The 22,793-nt window shown below is 35.6% G+C and overlaps 2 protein-coding genes across 8 annotated transcripts in view; one reads left to right on the top strand and one right to left on the bottom strand.

The window, feature by feature from the left end:
- The window catches only part of CEP290 (centrosomal protein 290), an 86,903-nt gene extending 73,354 nt beyond the window's left edge, over positions 1 to 13,549 (top strand). For all 4 annotated transcript variants that reach the window (XM_038558604.1, XM_038558603.1, XM_038558601.1 and 1 more), the window contains 9 exons: positions 217 to 303; positions 1,676 to 1,840; positions 2,459 to 2,581; positions 3,568 to 3,740; positions 6,989 to 7,130; positions 7,607 to 7,680; positions 8,259 to 8,353; positions 11,496 to 11,575; positions 12,782 to 13,549. In XM_038558604.1, the coding sequence (XP_038414532.1) occupies positions 217 to 303; positions 1,676 to 1,840; positions 2,459 to 2,581; positions 3,568 to 3,740; positions 6,989 to 7,130; positions 7,607 to 7,680; positions 8,259 to 8,353; positions 11,496 to 11,575; positions 12,782 to 13,012 (1,170 nt within the window). In that variant the 3' untranslated portion in view covers positions 13,013 to 13,549. The remainder of the gene's footprint in view (positions 1 to 216; positions 304 to 1,675; positions 1,841 to 2,458; positions 2,582 to 3,567; positions 3,741 to 6,988; positions 7,131 to 7,606; positions 7,681 to 8,258; positions 8,354 to 11,495; positions 11,576 to 12,781) is intronic.
- The window catches only part of C15H12orf29 (chromosome 15 C12orf29 homolog), a 59,128-nt gene that overhangs the window by 34,042 nt on the left and 2,293 nt on the right, over positions 1 to 22,793 (bottom strand). For 2 of the 4 annotated variants that reach the window (XM_038558621.1, XM_038558623.1), the window contains exons 2-7: positions 21,595 to 21,712; positions 18,911 to 19,006; positions 17,717 to 17,833; positions 16,255 to 16,452; positions 15,051 to 15,220; positions 13,789 to 13,877 (exon numbers count right to left, since the gene is read on the bottom strand). In XM_038558621.1, coding sequence (XP_038414549.1) covers positions 13,789 to 13,877; positions 15,051 to 15,220; positions 16,255 to 16,452; positions 17,717 to 17,833; positions 18,911 to 19,006; positions 21,595 to 21,712 — 788 coding nt within the window. Of the gene's footprint in view, positions 1 to 2,485; positions 2,547 to 7,972; positions 8,275 to 13,619; positions 13,878 to 15,050; positions 15,221 to 16,254; positions 16,453 to 17,716; positions 17,834 to 18,910; positions 19,007 to 21,594; positions 21,713 to 22,793 lie in introns of those variants that run through there. The other 2 variants (XR_005370450.1, XM_038558622.1) reach the window with 2 other exon arrangements.

Here is a 22,793-nt window from a genome sequence, read left to right as displayed (position 1 = left end):
GAAAATATTTCTTGAAATTCATATATAAAATATCCTTGTATTAATGAACTTTAATTCAACATATGTCTTAGCTCAAAATCCTTATTGCTGTAGAGACCGTCTTGTTCAGTTTGCCTATACAGCTAAAGAGACTGATAGTTCAAATGAATGATTTGCCTTTCCTTTTCAGCAGCTATGACTATGTTAAACTGTTCTGTGCTTGCTCTAACTTTTCAGAGTCAAGTAAGAGATTTGAAGGAGATGTGTGATTTTCTTAAGAAAGAAAAAGCAGAAGTTGAACGGAAACTTGGTCGTGTTAGAGGGGTGAGTGTGTGAGAATTTGCCATATATTTGTTTTGGTATCAGAAGTGAGAAGTTGGTAATGAAAAAAGCAAGTTTGGATATGTCGTAACAGTAGCAATATGCTTTTACTATTGCCAGTAGTCTTGGTTTTTATTTTGCTGTGTCTACAATGTAAAACATCATAAAGCTTTTTTCATTTCAAGTCAATGAATTTTATCATGTCACACCTTGCATGCATTTGAGTTCAATTGGGACTCCACATCTTTTTTCATTGCATCTCCCTTCACACTTTGAAAACATTTAACTTCTAGGAACCCTCCTTCTGTTCATTAAGGTAACTACTAACTGCTTTTAGTCCAATTCTAACATTATGTAACTATTCTTTATGATTTCCATGGCAGCTTCTTAGTATAATGTTCTGTAATATGTTTCCCAATTTTTTTATTCTTGCATATTTCTTCTCGTTATTTTGTATTCACTTTTTACAATGAATAAATGCTGCTTATGAGGCCCCTGCCAAAGATTTAAGCCCCTGTTGATTTCATGTTAGCAAGTGGCACAAATGGAAGCGATTATTATAAAAACTTATACAAGTAATAATATTAAATATATGACAGATTTGGTGAAAATATTGAGTTATTACTAGAAAAGTATTCAGAACAAACATCTGACAGCAACATTAATTTCATAAATAAAAATCTGTTAATTTGGCCTTTTCTAAGTTGTGAAAATATATATTAAAATTATGTAAAATTATGTATTAAAATTATGTAGGGTTATTCATTGCATAGTGTGAATACTGACTAAAATGCAAATATGTAAGCAGATTCTTTTGCTCAACTGTTAAAAACCTTATTTTAAAGCATAAGAGACAGTTATTAGTGACCCATCTCTATTAACAACTCTACACTAGGTTGTTTTAAATTTCATATGTCTCTTATAGTTATATTAGAAACTGAATTTCTAATCATGGCTGATCTTAGAGAAAATCACCTCTATTCTGCAATTCAAATTTGGTTACTTATGAGCTTTTTAATGACACAACTTTTCTTTTGTGGGTTGTTTTCATATAAAGAAAATTCAGGTTACAGGAAAGAACATTAGCTAAATAGAAAATTTAGGTTCTCAAACTTATTAATTTGTAACAGACATCAAGGCTGGAGTATTTGAGATGTTACTTATTGGCTGCATGACTAGGAATACCAAATTCTCTGAGTCCTGAGGATCATAATTCCTATCGCAAAGGATTATTTTAACAATGAATTGAATACAGGCTTTGGCTTTAAAAGTTAGGAATCAACAAGTATAATAATGAGCCTGTTATGTTGTTGGTGTTTTATATTCTACTGTCTCAGATATTTGATCAGATAAAAAGTAACATATTCTTTTGTAGTCTGGTAGAAGTGGAAAGACAATCCCAGAACTAGAAAAAACCATTGGTTTAATGAAAAAAGTTGTTGAAAAAGTCCAGAGGGAAAATGAACAGTTGAAAAAAGCATCAGGAATACTGACCAGTGAAAAAATGGCTAATATTGAGCTGGAAAATGAAAAGTTGAAGGTAATTTTTTAATGTGATTATTCACATGGAATGTCTCTACTATTATAATTTCTATTTTTTAAGGAAGGTTTTAAATATACTCCTGTTATATGAAATGGTTTTAATGGTTCTCACTCTGGCTGCATAAATACCTACCTGTGTCTGTTCTCAAATATGTGGATGCCTAGGCCCCCAGTCCTGATATTGCTCTTTTGGGGTGGGTCCTACTATAGATACTGTGATTTTAAGTGTCAACTCATTCTGGGTAACCAAGGTTGGAAACCTCTGCTCTAGATGACCAATATGAAAGGGAAGGGGATCCCTGGGTGGCGCAGCGGTTTGGCGCCTGCCTTTGGCTCAGGGCGCGATCCTGGAGACCCGGGATCGAATCCCACGTCGGGCTCCCAGTGCATGGAGCCTGCTTCTCCCTCTGCCTATGTCTCTGCCTCTCTCTCTCTCTCTCTCTGTGACTATCATAAAATAAAAATTAAAAAAAAAAAAAAAAAAGAAAGGGAAGGCTTTAATTCTATCAAAAAATGGTCTCTAAAACTGCTTTGAATTAAGTTTTAATGAGTTTATAGGATCTTTTATTTCCTTGTTTTCATAATTATAGTTTGTTTGTTTGTTTGTTTGTAATAGGCTGAATTAGAAAAACTTAAAGCTCACCTCGGACGTCAGTTGAGCATACACTATGAATCCAAGACCAAAGGCACAGAGAAGATTGTTGCTGAAAATGAAAGGCTTCGTAAAGAACTTAAAAAAGTATGACATTCATTACTGATTAATAATTACTTTTTATGTTAATTAACTAATACATCTTGGAAAAGCTGAATGAAAAAGTTAATGAGCATGTCTATTCAGAGTAGATATGAAAAGATTTAGGAATTGTATTTTTATGGCTGCCATCCTTTCACCATGAGGTACACTGAAAATAATAAATTAAGAGGCAGTGTAATGTAGAAGCTACCTGTCTGGGGTTCAAATCCTAGCTCTACTAATTACTAGCTGTGGAAACAAAGGCAAGCTACCAACCCCTCACTATCCCTCAATTTCCTCATCTATAAGATTGGGAATGATAAATATACGTGTTTCACAGAGTTCCTGCAGGATTTAAATGCATTAAGATTAGTGCACATGGCTCAGAACAATGACTGATGTAAGGAATATATGAAACTGTGTTGTTAAATAGTAAGATTCCTTTCTATTTAAGTTGCGAAATATATTCCTTGCCCCAAATAGGTGGTGCTATTTATATGGATGATCCAGTGAATAAACTGAAATTGAGATTTTTAGGCTAGTTACAGCAGTATCTGAATATACTGTGAGGCCAGAGTGTAGTGTGCTTTAAATGAAAGTTTAATAGTGGAAATTATCTAAGGTACTTACACATAGTTTATGCTCACAACTAGGTCTCTCAAGTATTGGTCAAAGCAAAACATCTTCTGAGTGTATTGAGACAAACTATCCCATTATCTATAAATACTACAAAGATGACAAATGTAAAGTAACCACTAGAGTAAAATATTTGCAAATATATTTTCCTAACCTCGTTTATATGATCTGTTCTAATTATGATCATACTGCTATTTTAGAGTAAAGGAAACATTGGATTTTTATTGGAATTTTAATCAGCATTTAGAGTGCCAGGTTACTTTTGTTTTCTGATTTATAGTGGTAATTTTGAATGTATTACATCTTTGAGAACACTATTGTTTTGTTACCTTATACTAATTAGTCTTTAATGATAGGAGACTGAAGCTGCAGAAAAATTGCGGATAGCTAAGAATAATTTAGAGATATTAAATGAGAAGATGACAGTTCAACTAGAAGAGACTGGTAAGAGATTACAGTTGGCAGAAAGTAGAGGCCCACAGCTAGAAGGTGCTGACAGCAAGAGCTGGAAATCAATTGTTATGACAAGGTAGGAACAAATAGTTTAAAACTTGCACAAAGTTTAACCAGTTCTACTGCTGCCATTAATGTTTAAAAAAGAGTATGACATTACTCTGATTAACTTAGTTCTTTCCTTCATGAACTGTTTGGTGGTTTGCTTTAACATGATACTGTTTTTGTTTTTTTGTTTTTTTAACACGATACTTAGGGGCAATGCTAGAACAGGTAAAAGGTGTTTTTTCTTCCTTCAGATATTTAATTTAGGTGGCAGTGCACATGACAAAGCAGAGCTGGGGCTGGGCCGAGGGTGTTGGAGCTGGGTGGGCATCAGGAAACAGCTATCATCTGCGAGCCTCCAACAGTGGTGCCCAGCTTCAGCCGGCTGCTGCTTTGCTCCAGCCACAACTCAGCCTCCATGTTACATTCATTCTCTACCTCAAGTATAAGCCAGGAACAATTGAGCTGTCTTGTTGCAACCTACAGCATACTGGAACTGGGCTACACTGCAATTTTGGAGGGTTTTCTTTTTTTAAGATTATTTATTTTAGAAAGAGAGAGAGTACATGTGTGTGAGCAGGAGGAGGGGCAGAGGAAGAGAGAACCCCAAGCAGACTCCCACTGAGCGCAAGGCCCCACGCCGGGCCTGATCTTAACCCTGAGATCAAGCCAAAATCAAGAGTTGGTCGCCCAACTGACCAAGCCACCCAGGTGCCCCTAGTCTTGGAGTTATATCTTGGGCAACTTGTTCTTCAAACAGCCTTGACAGATGAATTCAGCAGTAGCTTCAGTTCTCACTGGCCTTTGCTTTCTGACCCTAGACATTCTTCCATCCTGTGAACCTTTTCTACAGGTGTGATTCCTACCGGTCACATAAACTTTGTCACTGTCAAAGTGTTAGGAACTCACTAGTTAACATCACCACTGTCATCATGGGCGGCTCATCATGACTCTAATGAGTCAGTAGGCAGCTTTGGTGTCATTCTCATTTCCTGTCTTAAACAGCTGCTTTAAGGCATATAGAAGCCAGAAACTAATATGATGCTACCCATGTCTTCCTCTTAGAGTCATCCTGTATGAAGTGTGTTCTTTACATCTGCTGGCCCCAATGCTAAAGGCAAACTCCTCTTTATCTTACCATATTCAAAGAGTTCTTTATGTCCATATATCTCCAGTCTCTCATTTGATGTCTACCTGTTATTTAGAGTAGGCTTGAGGAGGGATGGATCAAGTCACCATCCCTAGCATTATGAGGCTACAGCAAGTCCTACGTGGGTCTGCTGCACTGTACTTGGCCCTGTCCACAGGTCTGAGGAGGAAGGTTATGCAGGCAGATTAGAATACAGCCCAGGTGGCCACAGTCCTAGAGAACAGTCCTTGGTTCCTGTCCTAACACCATACTGACAGTACTCAGAGCCCCTCCTCCCCTATCTTGCTGTCTCTTAACTCTGCAAGACAGCTAGTGGGAGGGCTAAATGAAATAACATGTGCGATTGAGGGAAAAGGAATCTGTCTTGTCTGCTTGGACCCTAGCAGAAGCTCTCAACTAGCAAGGTTATCAGCTGACTGCTGGTTTGGTCCTTTACCTCCTTCTACAATCACATGTAGACTCAGAATCTTGAGTTACTTTGAGATTTACTGAGCAGATACTTTACTGTAGTTCATGCTGCATGCCAGACTCTCTGCTTCACGTTAGATGTTCCTCTAAAAGGCCTATTTGCCTGGTTTCTGTATAGCTAGCTGGGTGGTTTCCATGGCTTTAGAAATACTGAAGTCTCACTGTGACCTTAAGTAAATAACATCTCTTCTGTGAGCTCGTGTTGTTTGTTTTTTAATCTAGAGATGATCATCCCTGTACTTCCTTTTCTAAAAAGGTCTCTGAGATGCTGCAGAAAAATTATTAACATGAAACGGGTTCATAAAGTTTATACACATTTGAGAGGGGTAATATTTAACCATAATTGAAGATGACTGTGCCTTTTACATCATTTGTGTGTTCTAAATCTGAGAACTGAAAAGTAACCAAGCATAGGGTGGGCCTTCAGTAAACTCTTCTGAAAAAGTTACAAAGTTCTTGTAGAATCCACTTGAGCTAGAGAAGGCTAATTCTAATTCTGATCCTTGGCCTCAAGCCTCCCTAAATCTAAAAACTTTAAAAACCAACAAAAACCTTGCTAGGATCTGCAGCTGGCATTATACACCCACTTAGTAAAGTGGTGGAGAGATTTCTTTGGGGCCCATGACACCTAGGTCCTCCTCAGGCTGAAATCTTCATATTTACTCAACAAACTAATGGCATCTGTTCTTATCAGGCCTAATCCTGACAGCTGAGACAAACTGGGTGGTATTGGAACTATTTTAAATAGCTGATCAAAGAAGGCCTCTCTGATCGGGTGGGGCATCTGAATGGAGAACTGAAGTCAAGGAGTAAGCTTCTGATACTTCTTCACTCCTCTGGTGGACAGTCTGTCAGATTAAGAACATTCCTTTCCAATCATAGTTTCTAAGGTGTATCAACAACTATTTGAATGTATTGAAATAATAATTTCCCTTCCTTATACTGTCCTCACCTGATTTTCTTGCCCAGCATTCTTTCTTTTTTTCTCTGGTAAAGTTTGAATATTATGAGCATGGTCTCCCTTTAAGGTGGTATGATATGCTATAAAATCATTTTTGCTTAATGTTTTAAAATTTTCTTTTGGAGTTGGGTTTTTTAACTATTGGTCATTTCTTTAAAGGTTACAAATCTATTCAGATTTTAATGTCATATGCCATTTTATCACCCCTGCTTTGTACGTTTTTTCCTTTCCCAGTAGTGTCCTTTTGGCTTTGTTCTACATGGATACCTCATTTTTTCTCTGTATGCTTCTCTGTGTGTATGCAGGAAGTATATATGAAATGCTTTAACTTGTGATCTTTACATATATTTCTAAGATTACCCAATAATACAGAATTTGATATTCTCATGGATGAATTGCACTATATTTTTTGTGACTGAAAATATATTAATTTTAATCTTCTTTTGACAGTGGTCAAATTCAGGCTCCACCTTTGTTGATAACCTTGGGAAACACTCAAATCCTCTATTTCAGTTGGCCTATTAGGAATACTTAGCCCTTGTTGTCACCCATTACTAAATAAATATGTAGAATTTGACTAGATTTGACAAGAAGAAAGAGTAAGACAGTCTGTTATTTTTAGTGCAATAATTTGAATTGGCTTTTAAGTCAATGAGAGAAATTATTTTGTTTCTATGCCATTTTTTACCTTTATTTTTAGAATGTACGAAACTAAGTTGAAAGAATTGGAAACTGATATTGCCAAAAAAACCCAAAGCCTTACTGATCTTAAACAGCTTGTACGACAAGCAACAGAGAGGGAACAAAAAGCTAAGAAATACACGGAAGACCTCGAGCAACAGGCAAGTAATTTTTCTTTCCCAGAGAAAATAATGTGTTACAGCTCAAGCCACTCCTTGGCATTGTTTTTGTAGATAAAAATGAACAATTGATAATACCTCCCCTGGGAGGCCCATCAAGTGGATGGCACCACCATTCAACCTTTTGTTTAAGCCAAACCCCTTAGATTAGCAATTCTTTCCTTTCCTACCCTGTATCTTTCTCACTAAATCATATCCAAGGACCATAGGAACGTGCCAGAAGGGATTTTTGTCTTTTTTTTCATCACTCCATTCCCTGTGCCTAGGACAATGCCTGGCATGCAGTACTCAGGAATTACTGTGAATGAATAGTGAATAGAACACAACAGATACGCATTCATATCTTGTGGGCTTTTGAAAACCCAACCTTTAATACCCTTTACAGAAAATGTGTATCTTTATAAAACCTCGTATTTCCATGTCAGACTTTGTCTCTTAATTTTTCATTATGCCCAAAGATTGCGATTCTCAAACATGTTCCTGAAGGTGCTGAGACAGAGCAAAGCCTTCAACGAGAGCTTCAAGTTCTAAGGTACATTATCTGTAAGACTACCCTTTTTTTAAAAAAATAGACTTTAAATTATGACCAGGTTTGTTACCTACAGAGATTAGGATTTTTCAACCTTGCTGTCTAACAAGTTTATCAGTCTTATTTCATCCTTCTGATGCCAGTTACTCTTACATAATAGATACTGAAAAAAGGGTAAACCAGATCCTAATATAAGTGCCAAGCTTCCAATTTAAACTTTCTTAATAGTACAAAATGTGTTAGATCTTAGTTTTCCAGAGGCAAATATTAATGAGAGAGAAAAAAAATTACTTACTTACAGGGTTCTGTGTGGAATACTCTCATGAGATTCCTCCAAAAGGAAAACTTAACAATGACATCAGGTCAGACTTTTAAGAATCATGAAGAATTTTCATTCAGTGATCTCAGTTTGAGAAGGTAGCATTGCAAGTCAGAGTAAATGAAGAACTCTTTACCTTTATGAATTATTAGCAAGTTCTCAGCAATTTACATCACATAGTTCAAAAGAAATACCCATGTATTTCATAAATCAATGACTGGTTTTTGTGGTTTTGGTTGAACTCATAATCATTGTGTTCTAGATTAGCTAAAAGTCAGCTGGAAAAAGAAAAGGCGGAATTAATCCATCAGTTAGAAGTTAACAAAGACCAAAGCGGAGCTGAAAGCGCTGTATCTGGTAAAGTACTTTATAACATACTTATAGCATGTTAGCTAACCCAAGTTTTTGGATTAGGGCTTGCCTTTTTTATTTATTCAGATTTCTGATGACTGTCTTCCTATGAAATCAAATCCGATAGGTTTTCAGAGTTCTTTCCTTCATGTAAGAATAATGTTCCCATTGAGTCCTCTGAGTTCTTTATAGTATCGACTAGCAGATACTCCATGTTTTTCTCTTTATGTTCCATCTAAGTGTTACATTTAATCATGATAAAGTGCTAAGCACTGAATATGAAGTTTGTGGCTTCCAGTTTCTAAGTATATATAGGCCCTTTTAAGCCCTCTGAACATTATCTTCTAAATGTTATTGTCCTCTTATTTTTAAGATTTTGTTTATTAATTTGAAAGAGAGAGTAGGAGCTGGGGGGAAAGGCAGAGAGAAAGGGAGGAGCAGACTCCCCGCTGAGCACGGAGCCCCATGCAATGCAGGGCTCAGTTCCAGGACCCTGAGATCATGACCTGAGCTGAAGTCAGATGCTTAACCTACTGAACCACGGAGGCACCCCATCCTCTCATTATTAACTTAAAAACTACATATAGTGAACACTGTCTGCATTCTCTTTCCCTTTTACAAATTAAAACATTAAAGTCTAGGCTTCTACATGCTTCCAATTCACAAGTGATTAATCATTGCATTGCTATGTGCGTATGTATCCATGTGTATATGTCGTGTATACATGTATATGCAATTAACAGTTGATCCTCAATACTTTCAGATTCTGTATTTGTGAATTCAGCTACTCACTAAAATTTACTTCTAACCCCCAAACTAGTATTCCTAGTGCTTTCGCAGATACAGTAGTGAAATATTAAGTTCTGACCCACCTTTTTCCAGATGAGATCCAGTAAGATGAGACTCTACCTTATTTCAGCTCTCATACAAATGACCAGAGGATGGAGACAGTACAGGGCAGGGCATCAAAGGGCAAGAAGCTCTGGTTCTAGGGCCAGTTGGTCTGGGTTTAAATCCCAACTCTGACATTTACGAGGGGTGCAGCCTCAGGCGAGTCACTTGACTCTTCTGAACTTTGTTTTCTTTTTTGTAAAACAAAGAAAATAGAATCTACCCAGGATGAGTTGTTTCCAGGATTATAATTATACTTTATGTAAAATATGAGTATGTATATGTGTACATTTTTTCCCTAAGAGTTATGAATGGTTCAATATTCACAAACCCGTGGTTGACTTCTGAGAACATCAATGTTAACAAGAACCATTTATTATGTATATTTAATAGTGTGATGGGGAAATGGCAAATTCTATTCCAAAGGTTTATATCAATTTATACCCGAACAGTCTGACTATTTCATACACCTTTTTCGGTATCCTACCACATATTCTTGTTACTACTTTGTTTTAAGGCTATCATGTACGAGTTTACCAGACACTATGCTAAGTGCTTTTACAAGCATTTTATAATTTAACTCTTAAGATGCTGTTTGGTGGGTACCGTTGTCTCCGTTTTACCTAGGATTGTCACCTTAAAGTTAAGCAACGAGGTCACAACAGCTAGGCATTGACAGGCAGGATGAAACCTAAATCTATGGAACTCCAAAGCCCCTCACCATTCCCTGTTTTTGACCATGCAAACTGCCTTATCTACCTTTTGGTAACTAGAACAGTCATGTAAATCTCTCTCAACAGTATCTCTTTTAGTAGCCAGCTTAGGGTACCAGACTAGCACACCCCCAAAGACCTTCTGATGCTATGACGTTTGGCAAGGTCTCTCTAAACCTAAGTTTCCTGAGAGGGAATTTCAGAACCTTATATTCCTCATCTATTTACAGGACACAAGGATACCTAACATATTTCAAAGATTGCTAAGGTTCAAAATCAAACGGAAATGGTCTTGGCAATTCTAAAGCACTATTTAAATACAAAGTATCAACAAGACTGTACAGTAGAATATTGAAAAAGCTGTTTGAAATAGTCAAAGGTTGCTCAGGTATAAATTGGAATAATTCTTTGGTATGGAATTTGCCATTTCAATCATGCAATCCAATACCTTAAGCAAACTCCAGAAAGTGCTGTACGTAGTAATTACTTTTACTGCACTACTTTTACTTTTACGTTCTTAAGCTGTGTAACGTATAGCACCCCTTTAAGACAATCAACTCAATACAGCATTCCGGTGATTAAGAACCGACTTTATAAAAAATAGCGAGTACTTTCTACAAAGGTGAGAGAAGTTTTGAAAAGTATCATTTTGCTCTGCTTTCCAAAGGAAGATGAGTTCTGTTGACTATTCCCAAAGAAAAGGATGAGGAAAATATTTCTTGTCTCCAGCTCATAATTAGGGGACCATTCCAAGGGAACTGTAATAGAGTACCAACCTTCCTGTCTCATTCATGAAAATGTGTCTTGCTGACCATTAATTTCTCAAAGTTTAGCATTACTTTTAAAATTTTACACTTCAGTGGCTGCAAAATGACATGACATACTAGATGTTATGTTTAATTTAAAGAAAATGTTTCTAGCAAAGATGACAATGAAATAAAACGTTCCATTTGTCCACTGATTCTCATTATAAATTTAGAGATGTTAACTCCAGGTGAGGGGAGTGGTTAAGGATCCAAGAAATTAAGGCTCTTGTACTGTACTTAACATTTTCCGACCATAGCATTAGGATTTATTTCTCTTTGTTTTATCCATCCTGACTGGCATATTTTTCGTGTAGTAATTACACAGTAAATGTGGACTAACTTCATGGAATAGTCAATACTGCTGGGTACCAGGAGCATTTGGCCAGCTGTGGCTGTAGACCCTTACCTAACAGTCTACTTATTTTGTTGTCCTTTTAGTACCTAACAATTTTTCCTGGCTCAGATCAGAATTTTTCTCTGGAAAATAATTTCTTCTAGGTTAGAAAAATTACCCTGATTCTACCCATCTAATACCCAGCAGATGGTTTTTCTCTTGGTCTGCTATGGAATTACAATACTGTAAAAGGTAGCATTACAGTATTCACAGCCTGGAAAGTTTTTCAGCCATAAAATGCCCTATTTTCTAGGCCGTGGTTTAGTTTTCTATTTATTCTCTAAAAGAAATCCTTTGTCAGAGTGGGGAAAAATGGAATCTGACTTTTAAAACTTTTTTGGCAGATCCTGATCAACTAAAGGAAAAAGTAAAAGATTTAGAGACACAGCTCAAAACCTCAGATTTAGAAAAGCAGCATTTGAAGGTAATTTTATCTAACTATATTATGTTTTGTGAAAACCGCTGTTAAAAACAACTTTTATGACTATCTTTAAGTATATATCCTAAAAATTACTGGGGTTATGTGATACACTTATGTTTGACCTTGATATTGCAGAGTTCATTATAGTCACCTGTGTTAAAAATACTAAACGAGAGCTACAAAAAAACTGAGATAAAACAAATAGGATTAAAGAGAAATTTATTTTTTAATTCTCACAAGCATAGCTCATTATTTTACTCTTAAGTTTTGGGCCACATTGGGAACAGTGTCTTTTATTTCCTTTTGAAATTCTTTTCAGGAAGAGCTCCTTTTTTATTAAAGAAAAATATTTGCCATGCTTTATCTCTTAAAGAATCTATAAACAGGGATCCCTGGGTGGCGCAGCGGTTTGGCGCCTGCCTTTGGCCCAGGGCGCGATCCTGGAGACCCGGGATCGAATCCCATGTCGGGCTCCCGGTGCATGGAGCCTGCTTCTCCCTCTGCCTGTGTCTCTGCCTCTCTCTCTCTGTGTGTGACTATCATAAATAAATAAATTTAAAAAAAAAAAAAAAAAAAAAAAAAAAAAAAAAAAAAAAAAGAATCTATAAACAGAACAAAACAGCATAAACTAAAGAATTAACTAGTGATCACTAGCTATTCTGAAGTTCATATTCTCTCTTTACACATTTCTCTTAGTCAGGTAGAGGTCCCAGAGTTTCCCAAATTCTAAATATATTTATAAGTTAAATGTTATTCATTAAAAAAAAATAGGTATTTGTAAAGAAAATATAAATGAAGCCTAAACCAAAGACTCTTAACCAAAATAACTTGTGTTGTGAACAGCCAAGTCTTTCTGATTGCCCCAATGAGAGTATCTAATATACTTTTAGAGAAAGCTTAAATGTTGCCACCACTAGTTTACACCCCCCCACATGCACACACACACACTAATTTAAGAAATAAGTTTTAGTCAAAAACTAGGGCATAATTTACAGAATAGATAATTTGATTTGCCAGCTAACAAGTTACTTATGCTGTACAGTGAAACCTTATTAATAGAATTCTAAGAAAATACTTCTGCCTGTATAGCATATATCTGATTATTCAGGTTACTTTGGATTTTATGTTTATATTTAAGTTTCTTTAATTTAAATCTAAAGAATGTATTATATTCCTACATACCTTTCAAAAATATCATGTTTCTATTAGGAGGAAATAAAAAAGCTGAAAAAAGAACTGGAAAACTTTGATCCTTCATTTTTTGAAGAAATTGAAGATCTGAAGTATAATTATAAAGAAGAAGTGAAAAAGAATATTCTCTTAGAAGAGAAGTTAAGAAAACTTTCTGAACAATGTGGAGTTGAATTAACTAGTCCTATTGCTGCTTCTGAACAGTTTGAAGATGAAGGAGAAAGTCCTCCTAATCTCCCCATTTATTAAGGACTACCTATAACTACAGTTTTATTGAACTATTTATTAACTTTATAAGTTAAAACTCCATCTGGAAATCAAGCAGGTCTCTGACCTACATGATTTCTTTCTTCATACCTGTACCTTTATTAAATTGAAGTCTTAGTAAATAAAATTATATAAAATTTTAAACATACTAGAAAAGTATATTTTTAAGACTTTTAGAGTAAGTTATGACTATCAAATGAGCTATGATGAATTTCTGTATATATTCATGTTTAAGTTTTTTAAAGAGTATAGGGTGATTTTAATTTTAACATTTAAAATTGGGGTTTTATACATACTTATTTATATGTGTGTTAAGAATCTAGTTTTATATATATTTACATGTATATAAACATGTTATGAGGTTATAGCCATATGTTAAGTATTAATGATCCAGAATTGTTGGTTTAGTTGCAGTCTTTAACTTTGTACCAGGCAGGGGAGCTTACCATTACATTTTTTAAGTCTTGTGGTTAAAATTCATTTGCTAGTTCTGAATAAAATTCTGAATAAAATTTGCAACTGGGAAATTCGTTTCTTCAAATGCTAGACGACATATTGCTCTCTTCAACACAGAATTCTGAGATGTAAAACCTTCCACATATAGCAGAATATTCAAGATTCCAATATAATAAAGCTGATTTTTAACTGGATTTCTAGTTTATACATCAAGTATTATATCTTTGAGTCTACCAAATTTCTGATTATCTATTTTTGAAAAAAGATTAAACAAACATTTAGTATCAAAGGCATGGTCATACTTGTTCAGATTCATGTTGATAACAACTGGTTTTGAATTCATGTAAGTATCTGGAATTGGCCAGCATAAACCAAGATGATGGCGATGAACCTGAAAAGAGCAAAAAAGGGTATTAGCCTCAGACTTTATTATTTTCATTCACTTACAAATAATTATTTTGAATGCCTACCATCTGCCAAGCACTATTCAAGGCTCTACCTTTTCTTACCCTTTTTTTTTTTCATAGCTGTTCTCCTTCTGACATATTACATGTTTACTTGTTATTGTCTATCTTCCCCATTAGAATGTAAGCTTCATGAAGGCAGACATTGTTTTTGTTGACTCTGTATTTCCAGTACCTGGAAACATGCCAGGATCATAATTAGGGGCTCCATAAGAATGTAATGAATGGAGTCTGTTGCTGAGTACGAAGCTAGCCAACTGAAAAACATGGGTGGGGAGGCATTCTAAGTATCATGTGATAGAATGGTGCTTTTTGCTTTGATTGCAATTACTTAAGTGTGGTTAGAGCATATACAATAGTGTGTGTATATTTGGCAGAAAGTGAAGCATGGGTCAGATCCTGAATGTCAGGAAGCTGTTTTATGCAACAAAGTAACATTTTCACTTACTGTGGAGAATGGACAGACAAGGATAAGACTGAAAGATAACACTTAAAGAGGGTGATAAACTAAATCAAGTATGAATCTCTCAGCTTCAATTAAAATGAAAACTGCCAAATGGTTGGGGAGAAGTACAGATTCAATAGATCAGAATCTTAAAGAATTTTATGTATAAAGTAATGGAGAGAGGGGTTAAAAACCATCTGAGTTTTTTGAATTGTTGGGAATCAGGGTTGATAGGACTAGGTCCAGTTCCAAACATTATCAATTTCAGAAACCTGTGAGAAATTAAGTAGACAAGTCCAAGAGACAAAAAGGGCACAAAGTATAAAAATTCATTCTGTAAATATTAGCTGTTACCTTGGCACTTTACCTCAAATTCTATAATCAAGTAACTTTGGAAAATGCTGAGTTAAACCAAGTTGGTATAGATTATCTCAGCATTCAAGTGCAACATAAATTTCCAAGAAGGGAGTCTGTAATATGCAATTTTTCCAGATGTTTTCATCACTTTATTTCTGAAGCACATCTAGGAAAACCAATGCCCCAGAGAATGAAAACATCCTGGGAAACACTTCTTTATCATATAAAGAATGGTGGTCTCTGAGATGAGGAAATTAAATAAAACGACATAATTCCGCCAACTATTTTCTGCCATTACCTTGATTAAACAGCCGTCATTGCAATGCCATACTATTCCTTCAATTTTACCCTCTCTGCAACCTTCAAACCAGGATAATAGATCATTGTGCTTCAAGGTGGGTAGATTTCTTATCTGAAATGCCCCATGTGGTATAAGAAGATGTAATGGATGCTTCTTGCTTCCTAACCCTGAATGGTAAAAATTTCCGTTAGCCATACAAAGTTTCAAAAAGAATTGAGAAAATTTACTTCTTCAAATAAAAAAAGCCTTTTAAAACATTTAGCAATAAATTTATCAAAAAGTTTAGTTGGATTGCTAGAAAAGAGAAATACAACGAGAGACCTCATTCAGAAGTGCCACCTTATCCCATTAAGTCTAAATTTTACCTTCATATAATCTATAAATATCAAGGGTCAGCAAACTATGACCCATGGGCCAAATCCAACCAGATGCCTGTTTTTGTAGTTTCAATGGAATGCAGCTATACCCATTCTCTTAGGTACTGTTTATGGCCTATTTCAGAGGAATGGCCTACAAAACCTAAATACTTACTGGACTTGTACAGAGAAAGTCTGCCAACCCCTGCTCTGTACCATTAGCCAAGTTCAAATATCATACAGTGTTTGGCAAACAGCCAATCTGTAGCTCAGATAACACATATAATTACTATCTTAACCTCCTTCTACCTATCAATCTGCTGCTAATCTCTATGTTGGATTTTGTTATTCCAGCTTTAATATCCTTGGGTCTGTCTTCAGCCCCCTGTCAACAATGTACTCCACAGTGCCCTCTGGACTTGAACTCAACTCATCATAGTACAGATTTTGATACTCGATATGCTATTCATGGGCAATTCTTTAATTTACTTAGTGGCTTATTAATGCTAAACTAATTACCTAGCCATGAAAAACACATGATTCTCATTCACCTCATTTCACCTAAATTTTAAAAAGCAAAAAAAAAGTTACACTTGAGTTTCATACATAGTTCTATGTTATTACAGGGGAGAATGGGAAGCTAAAATCAACTTTTTGGGTTAATAAAATGGTTAGAGTCATGCATAAATTTCACCATGGACATAAATAGAAATGGCTATAATTCTAGAAGGCTTGTTAACTCAAACTAGTCATTTCTTTACTGAATGTGTTTTAAGTTGAAGGCACAAAGTTCTCTTTATAAATGACAGTTACTGTTAATTGAATGGGAAAAAGGCTTTACTCACCATATGGGTTTCCATTAATATTTGTTCCTATAAGCTCTAGTGTTTGTTCTAGGAGATCTGAGAGAGGCACTGCACTAATTTCCAAAAGACCAGGATCATCAGGATGATGCTTCAGTACCAGGGCAATTTCAAATTCATAATTAACTACTGAGGAATGCCAGCAATACTGTTTGTTGTTTTTTTCCACTGGTACCCAACCTATCATGTAAAGAAAAAACTGTAATCACGTTGTTTTCACTGGATTGTGACTTGAAGCAATTTTTGTTATAAATTTTCCATGTTTTCTGGATGTTTATCACACACATATCACTTATTTAAATCAGTGGAAGTGTTTTAAGTTTAACTACTTTTTAAATCATAATCATTTTTTTAACCGTAAGGTTATTTTTTATTCTGTTGAGGAATTAACCTCTTCATGGTTCACTACAGAGCACTCAGCATTCCTTTACTAGAAAATTCACCTTTTCAATAAGAATTGAACACCATTCTAAAACACAGCATTAAAACTTTTTTTTTCCTTAAGTCTTCTCTCTACTGTCTCTCCAGTTTCAGGGACAATAGATCTATGCAGTAAGTGTTCTACAATTTATTGTATTACTGCAGTATTTGCTAAACGATGTATTAATTCCACGTGTACTGAATGTTATTGCTATTCCTCTCCTAACTCCTATTCCAGAATAGTCTCCCACATGTGGATGATTCTTTTATCAAACAAACAAAAACTAGGACACATATACCACTGTGATCTTTGGCCTTCAATACTCACTCAGAGAACTGTAATAACTTCTTTCCTGGTCCATTAGTCTCTAGGGAAACCCACCCCACTTTTATCATAATCCTGCTTCAAAAATTTAAATTTAGTTCTGCTGCACACCTGCTTAATAATCATCTTCAGGATGAATTTCAAACTCCTTTCAGTGGAATAAACCCTTTAAGACCTAAGCCCATTCCACATCTAGAGCCTCACCTTTCATAATGTCCTCCAAAGTCATACGCCCTAAACATTCCAGCCAGAGAAGTCACATAAAATTCCCATGACTCCATATCTCTCCTCTTTGTGGGAATTTGCCTAAGCTAACCTTCCCTCTTCCTTGCCAGCTAAGTTTCTGGTTCTTAAGCTTCAGTACAGATGTCCTCTCCCCTTAGAGCTTCCTCTACCAGAAGCTGACTAGAATTATTCCTCTTTTCTCTGACTATATCTTGCCTGTGTGTACTTTCCTTTTAGTTCTTAAATCATACTAATATTGGTGGATTTCCCCTAGTGTCTGAAAGATCACGGAGGTAGGATTCTAATCTTCACTTCTTTATTATTAGAGCCTAAGAGTACTCTGCATGTTATGGGTACTTGACATGCTGGCTGAACTGAACTTTAATCTGAGGTATCTTTCTACTCAGCACTTTTCAAAAATGTTCCCATTCCCAGAAAAACTACTTATGCATTTTAGAAAAGTTTTCATGATACCAGGAATGTGTCCGTTTTCATCAGGCATTGGATTCCCGTTTAATTGTTCTATTTCCTTCGCTGGTATCCAGCACTCTGGAACAGGTTTGAAGTCTTCCTCAACATTCCAAAAAAATTCTAAAAGAGTTAAATAATTTTATATATAGTGATATTTTAAAAAAATATAAGAATGAACAAATTAAAAGTGGGAACATAATATCATAATACAAGGTATTATATAATACCCAGAATATCAGGTATTATATAATTATTCTCCATTATCACCATGATGTGACTGCACTTCTCAGAGTACTAACACTTTAGATTTTCAATTTTAGGGGCGCCTGGGTGGCTCAGTAGGTTAAGCATCTGCCTTTAGCTCAGGTCATGATCCTGGGAACCTGGGATCAAGCCCCACATCAAGGTCTCTGCTTGGTGGGGAACATGCTTCTCCCTCTCTCTCTGCCTGCCACTCCCCTGCTTGTGTTCACTTACTCTGTCAAATACTTTTTAAAAAAATTTTTCAATTTTGAACCTACCACTATCTGTAAATACTGGACAGAAGTCTAAAGTAGCCAATGTTCCAGTATATACAGATTAATGATGAATTTTTAATGTACTATAAAGATGTATTAATGAATGAATGGATATACAAAGATTAATGTATCTGCTTATATAATATTTAGCCATTTTAATGTTTAATTAAAAATACTGATAATCCTTTGATATTTCTATGGCTGATTTATAAAAATACCTACTTGTCTCTTAGGCAACAAATCCAAAACATGTTGCTCATTACAGTATATATGTAGTAATATGTAACTTTTTTAAGATTATATTTATTCATGAGAGACACAGAGAAAGAGAACCAGGCTCCCTGCTGGGAGTCTGATGCAGGACTTGATCCCAGGACCCCGAGATCAAACCTGAGCCAAAGGCAGATGCTCAACCACTAAGCCACCCAGGTGCCCCAGTAATGTGTATGTTTTTATAATATCAACAATTTTTATGAGTCATAAAAATGTTAGGAAAACAAAATATTTTTCAAGAATATTATTTACGTACAAAGATACTCAATTACAATTTTCTTCTTTCCCCTCAGTACTTAAACTGTAAGAAGGATATGATGTATACAAATACTACCACTTAAGAAGCCAAAAATTGCAGGTTATTTAAATCATAAAAAACTGAAAAAAAAGAAGAGGACCCACTAACCTTTTGAGTTTTGTTTTGAATGTAGAAAATTTTTAAATCTTTTCTCAGCTAATTTGTTAGGTTTTCTATCTAGCCGAGCCCAAAGATATGGCTGACCTAAAAAAAAAAAAAAAAAAAAAAAAAAAGTCTAATAAAAGGGAAAAGAAAGTTTAAGAAGCAAACAATAAAACTTATCTTGAAAGACATTTCGCTAGAAAGGTTTTCAATATATAACAGGGTCATCTTCCCTAAAAGCAGCAACCCTACAAGACAAAGATAAATATGAATTCTAACAGACACATCTTACCCAGCAGTACCTTATGCTGTAAGACTTAAGTCTTTGGTTAAAGAATGAGGAGGATGAGGTAAAAAGTAAATATGTGACTTTTTCATAAGGACATTCACAGCCACATTTTATTGGCAATGAGCATTTGTGAGAAACCAAAGCTATCTCTATACTAAACGGAAACCTATCTGGATAACTGTATTCACATTTCTCCTGAAATATAAATGTGCTATGAGGGTTAGTTCCTAAAAATGTGGAATTAGCCTGAGTTTTTCTGCATGGCTCTGATCCCTGGTCAAGGCATGAAACAGTGATTATTAGTGATGATCCATTATCATGGATCCATGAAGTTTCAGGGCAATGTGCTGCACTCTTTATTGATAACAGCCAGACTAGTGAGTCTTATACCTGGTCTCAGTGAGACTCCTGGAGGGCTCTGCTGTTGAGGCTGGTTACTTAGCAGGAAGATGTCTCTGTGACCAGCAGAATATAAAAATCCCCAGCTGAGACTTCATTTTGGACTCTGTTTCCAAGGTGTTCCCTGCATACATCAGTGATTCCTGATTTGACAAAGTGTGTCCTGCCAGAACCTTGGGGGCTGGGAGGAGTGAAGAGGGGGAAGATGGGGTAACAAAAGGCGCTTTCACTTGGCCTCATCAACCCTTTGCTGCGATGTAGGTTTAATGCCGGTGCTAATACTGTTTATCCTATACCAGTGATCACCTCTGGATTTGCATTTGCAAGCACTGTCATTTTGGATCCTGTAAGTTTTTTTTTTTTTTAGCAATCCAGTCATGTTTATCTGCCACTATTATACATGATCAAACAAATGATGCATGTTTAAGTTTCTTAATATAATTATAAAACCCTGAAAAATCTTTTAGTTTCTTCAACTATATGAGATTTTAAAATAATTGATTATAGTTTGGTTCAGACATTCAGTATTCCTTATTAACTGTGCCAATAAATAATATGAAGAACCAGATTAAAATTATATGGTCATTTCTGGTTGACTGGACCTTCTGTTCTTTTTACTCGTAAATACAAAAATTCACTCATATCCATTAAAACGGCTACTGTCAAACGGAATTAGAAATGCTGATGAGGAGGTGGGGAAACTGGAACCCTTGTGCACTTTTGGTAGGCAGGGAATCATCAGCTGCTATGGAAAACAGTATGGCAGTTCCTCAAAAAATTAAAAATAGAATTATATGATCCAGCAATTCCACTTCTGAATATATACCACCAAAGAACTGAAAGCAGGGCCTCAAGGAGATATCTGTTCACCATATTTATGGCAGCATCATTTACAAGACCCAAAAGGCAGAAGTAGCCCAAGTGTACACTGATGGATGAATCACATAGACATGAAAGTATGTGGCATATACATAAAGTTATGTGGTGTGTACAAACAACGTGGCATATACACACCATGAACCGTTACTCCGCCTTCAAAATGAAGGGAATGAACATGAGGACACTCTGCTAAATGAAATAAGCTTGTCATAAAAAGACATATACTGTAGGATTCCACATAAAGGAGGTACCTATAGTAGCCAAAGCCACAGAGACAAAATAGAATGGTGGTTGTCAAGGGCTGGAGAAGGGGGAATGGTAATTTATTTAATGGGTATTGAGTTTCAATTTTGCAAGATGAAGAGTTCTGGAGATATATGGTGGTGACGTAGCACAACGATGAGCTATACACATAAAGATGGGTAAGATGGTAAATTATGTTACATGTATTTTAATCACAATTCAAAATGGAAAAAAAATGCATTTCAGAAAAGACTTCCTGATACCAGGAATATGTCTAATTTGCGTTTATTTAACTGTTCTGTTTCTCTTGCTGGAATTACGAGGTAAAAGGAAATCACAAAGATTATTTCTCTCTTTTTGATGCATTTTTTTCCTTTTCCTTAAGTGACAATTTCTATTTTAGTTTCTAGCTCTTAAAGTGCATAAATTGAAATAAAGTAGAGATATTGCCAATAGCAATAAAAACTAGGAGTCAGTACTGGAAACAGTGACATAAAAGCATATTTTAGGATCAAACATAGGTTGTGTTACCAGTTCAGCCATTCATTAATTATATGGTCTTGGACAAATTCTTTAAGTTCTCTGAGGCTCAGTTTCCTCATCTCTGAAATGGAGGCTTACTGTGCAAATTAGAGATGACATGTATAAAGCATTTCTCATACTGCCTGCCCTTAATAAGTAGTAAGTAAATGTTAATTACCTTCCTTTCCTCCCCCAAGAGAAAGATACAGTGATATAATAAATAAATATAACAACTGGGATTTTACATTTTGCTCCTACACTTAGGTTGCCAAGGGTTTATGAAGGGTAAATGCCCTACTTCAGATATATATAGTTCATAAAGTGATTAAATAATATTTGTAGTACAGTTTTATTTTACCTTTGTAGGTAGTAATATAACAACATGTTCCATCCACTTTTTCTGTTGGAATTGCACTGTATATATCTGCATCTAATGCCTTGTGACTTAGAGTTTCAGTTGCCAAAACTTTAAATGGCTTAAAAAAGAGAGAAAGAAAATTGGTTTAAGATAAACAGCCTCTATGCCTTCACATATACTCTCACTTGGAATATTCTTAATTTCACTGTTTCTAAGGTACAATCTCCTGCTTACCTTTCAAGAAAATCTAAAAATATTTCTTCTGTCAAGTTCTCATGAGTTTCCCCCTCCCTTCTTTGCTATCGTAGCAATACCCGTTTTCCCACACCGATCTGTAATTGTTCACGTTTCTTTACTGACCATGAGAGGACACCAGGAACCATGTGCTATGCAGCACTGTCTCCCGAGCACAGTGTGTTCAATTATTTACCTGGCACAGTACTTGCTAAATGCCTTCTAACCTTGAGACTAGGAAATATACAGGTAAGAAAAAAGTACCTGCCTTTGGTGGAACTTTCATGTTCATGAGCAACACAATAGTAACAAAATGCATAATACAATGTTAAGTATAATAAATAGTAAGGAGAAAAACAAATGGGGGCTCATTCAGCTTTAGCAGTAGTAAACTGCATAATTTACGGTTTTTCTACAGTCAGGAAGAGAAGCCAAGGCCATCATTCGATGGAGGAAGAGAGAGTTTCTAAAATTCCTACCAACTTTTTATCTGTGATATATTTTTATTTCTGAGAAAGACTCAGGCTACTGTTTTATAGTGTAAATTATCTGAAGTAACATCTTAACGTGAAAAGCACTGCACAATGCTGGTGTGTACAGGTTTAAGACTAATAAATGGAAGTACTATTTCTGAGTCAGGTAGACTTAGGAAATCAGCACCATTCGGTTACTGATTCAGTATTTTCAAGATAAAATAATGACTGGGGATTTAACACCTACTTCTGCAATTAGTATCAGAGGATATGTTTAACCTGTGGTAAAGCAGCGTCCTGCGGTAGAGCAGCGAAGGTCTCATGTCGGTGTGCATTCAAATTTATCAAAGATCCTAGGGAGATTACTCTGCCCATGGAGCTCTTGATGAGCTCCAAACATTCCTTCTAGAAGAATCAACTTTCTACCACTTTGCTATCAACAGGCTCAAAAGACAATATAAGATACCAAAGGGTACACGGACCTCTTCTCAT

This window comes from Canis lupus, chromosome 15 (genome assembly GCF_011100685.1).
Source record: "Canis lupus familiaris isolate Mischka breed German Shepherd chromosome 15, alternate assembly UU_Cfam_GSD_1.0, whole genome shotgun sequence".
In the NCBI taxonomy this organism is placed as follows: Eukaryota; Metazoa; Chordata; class Mammalia; order Carnivora; family Canidae; genus Canis; species Canis lupus.
The sequence above is the reverse complement of the archived record's forward strand: the minus strand, read 5'-3'. Positions and strand labels throughout refer to the sequence as shown.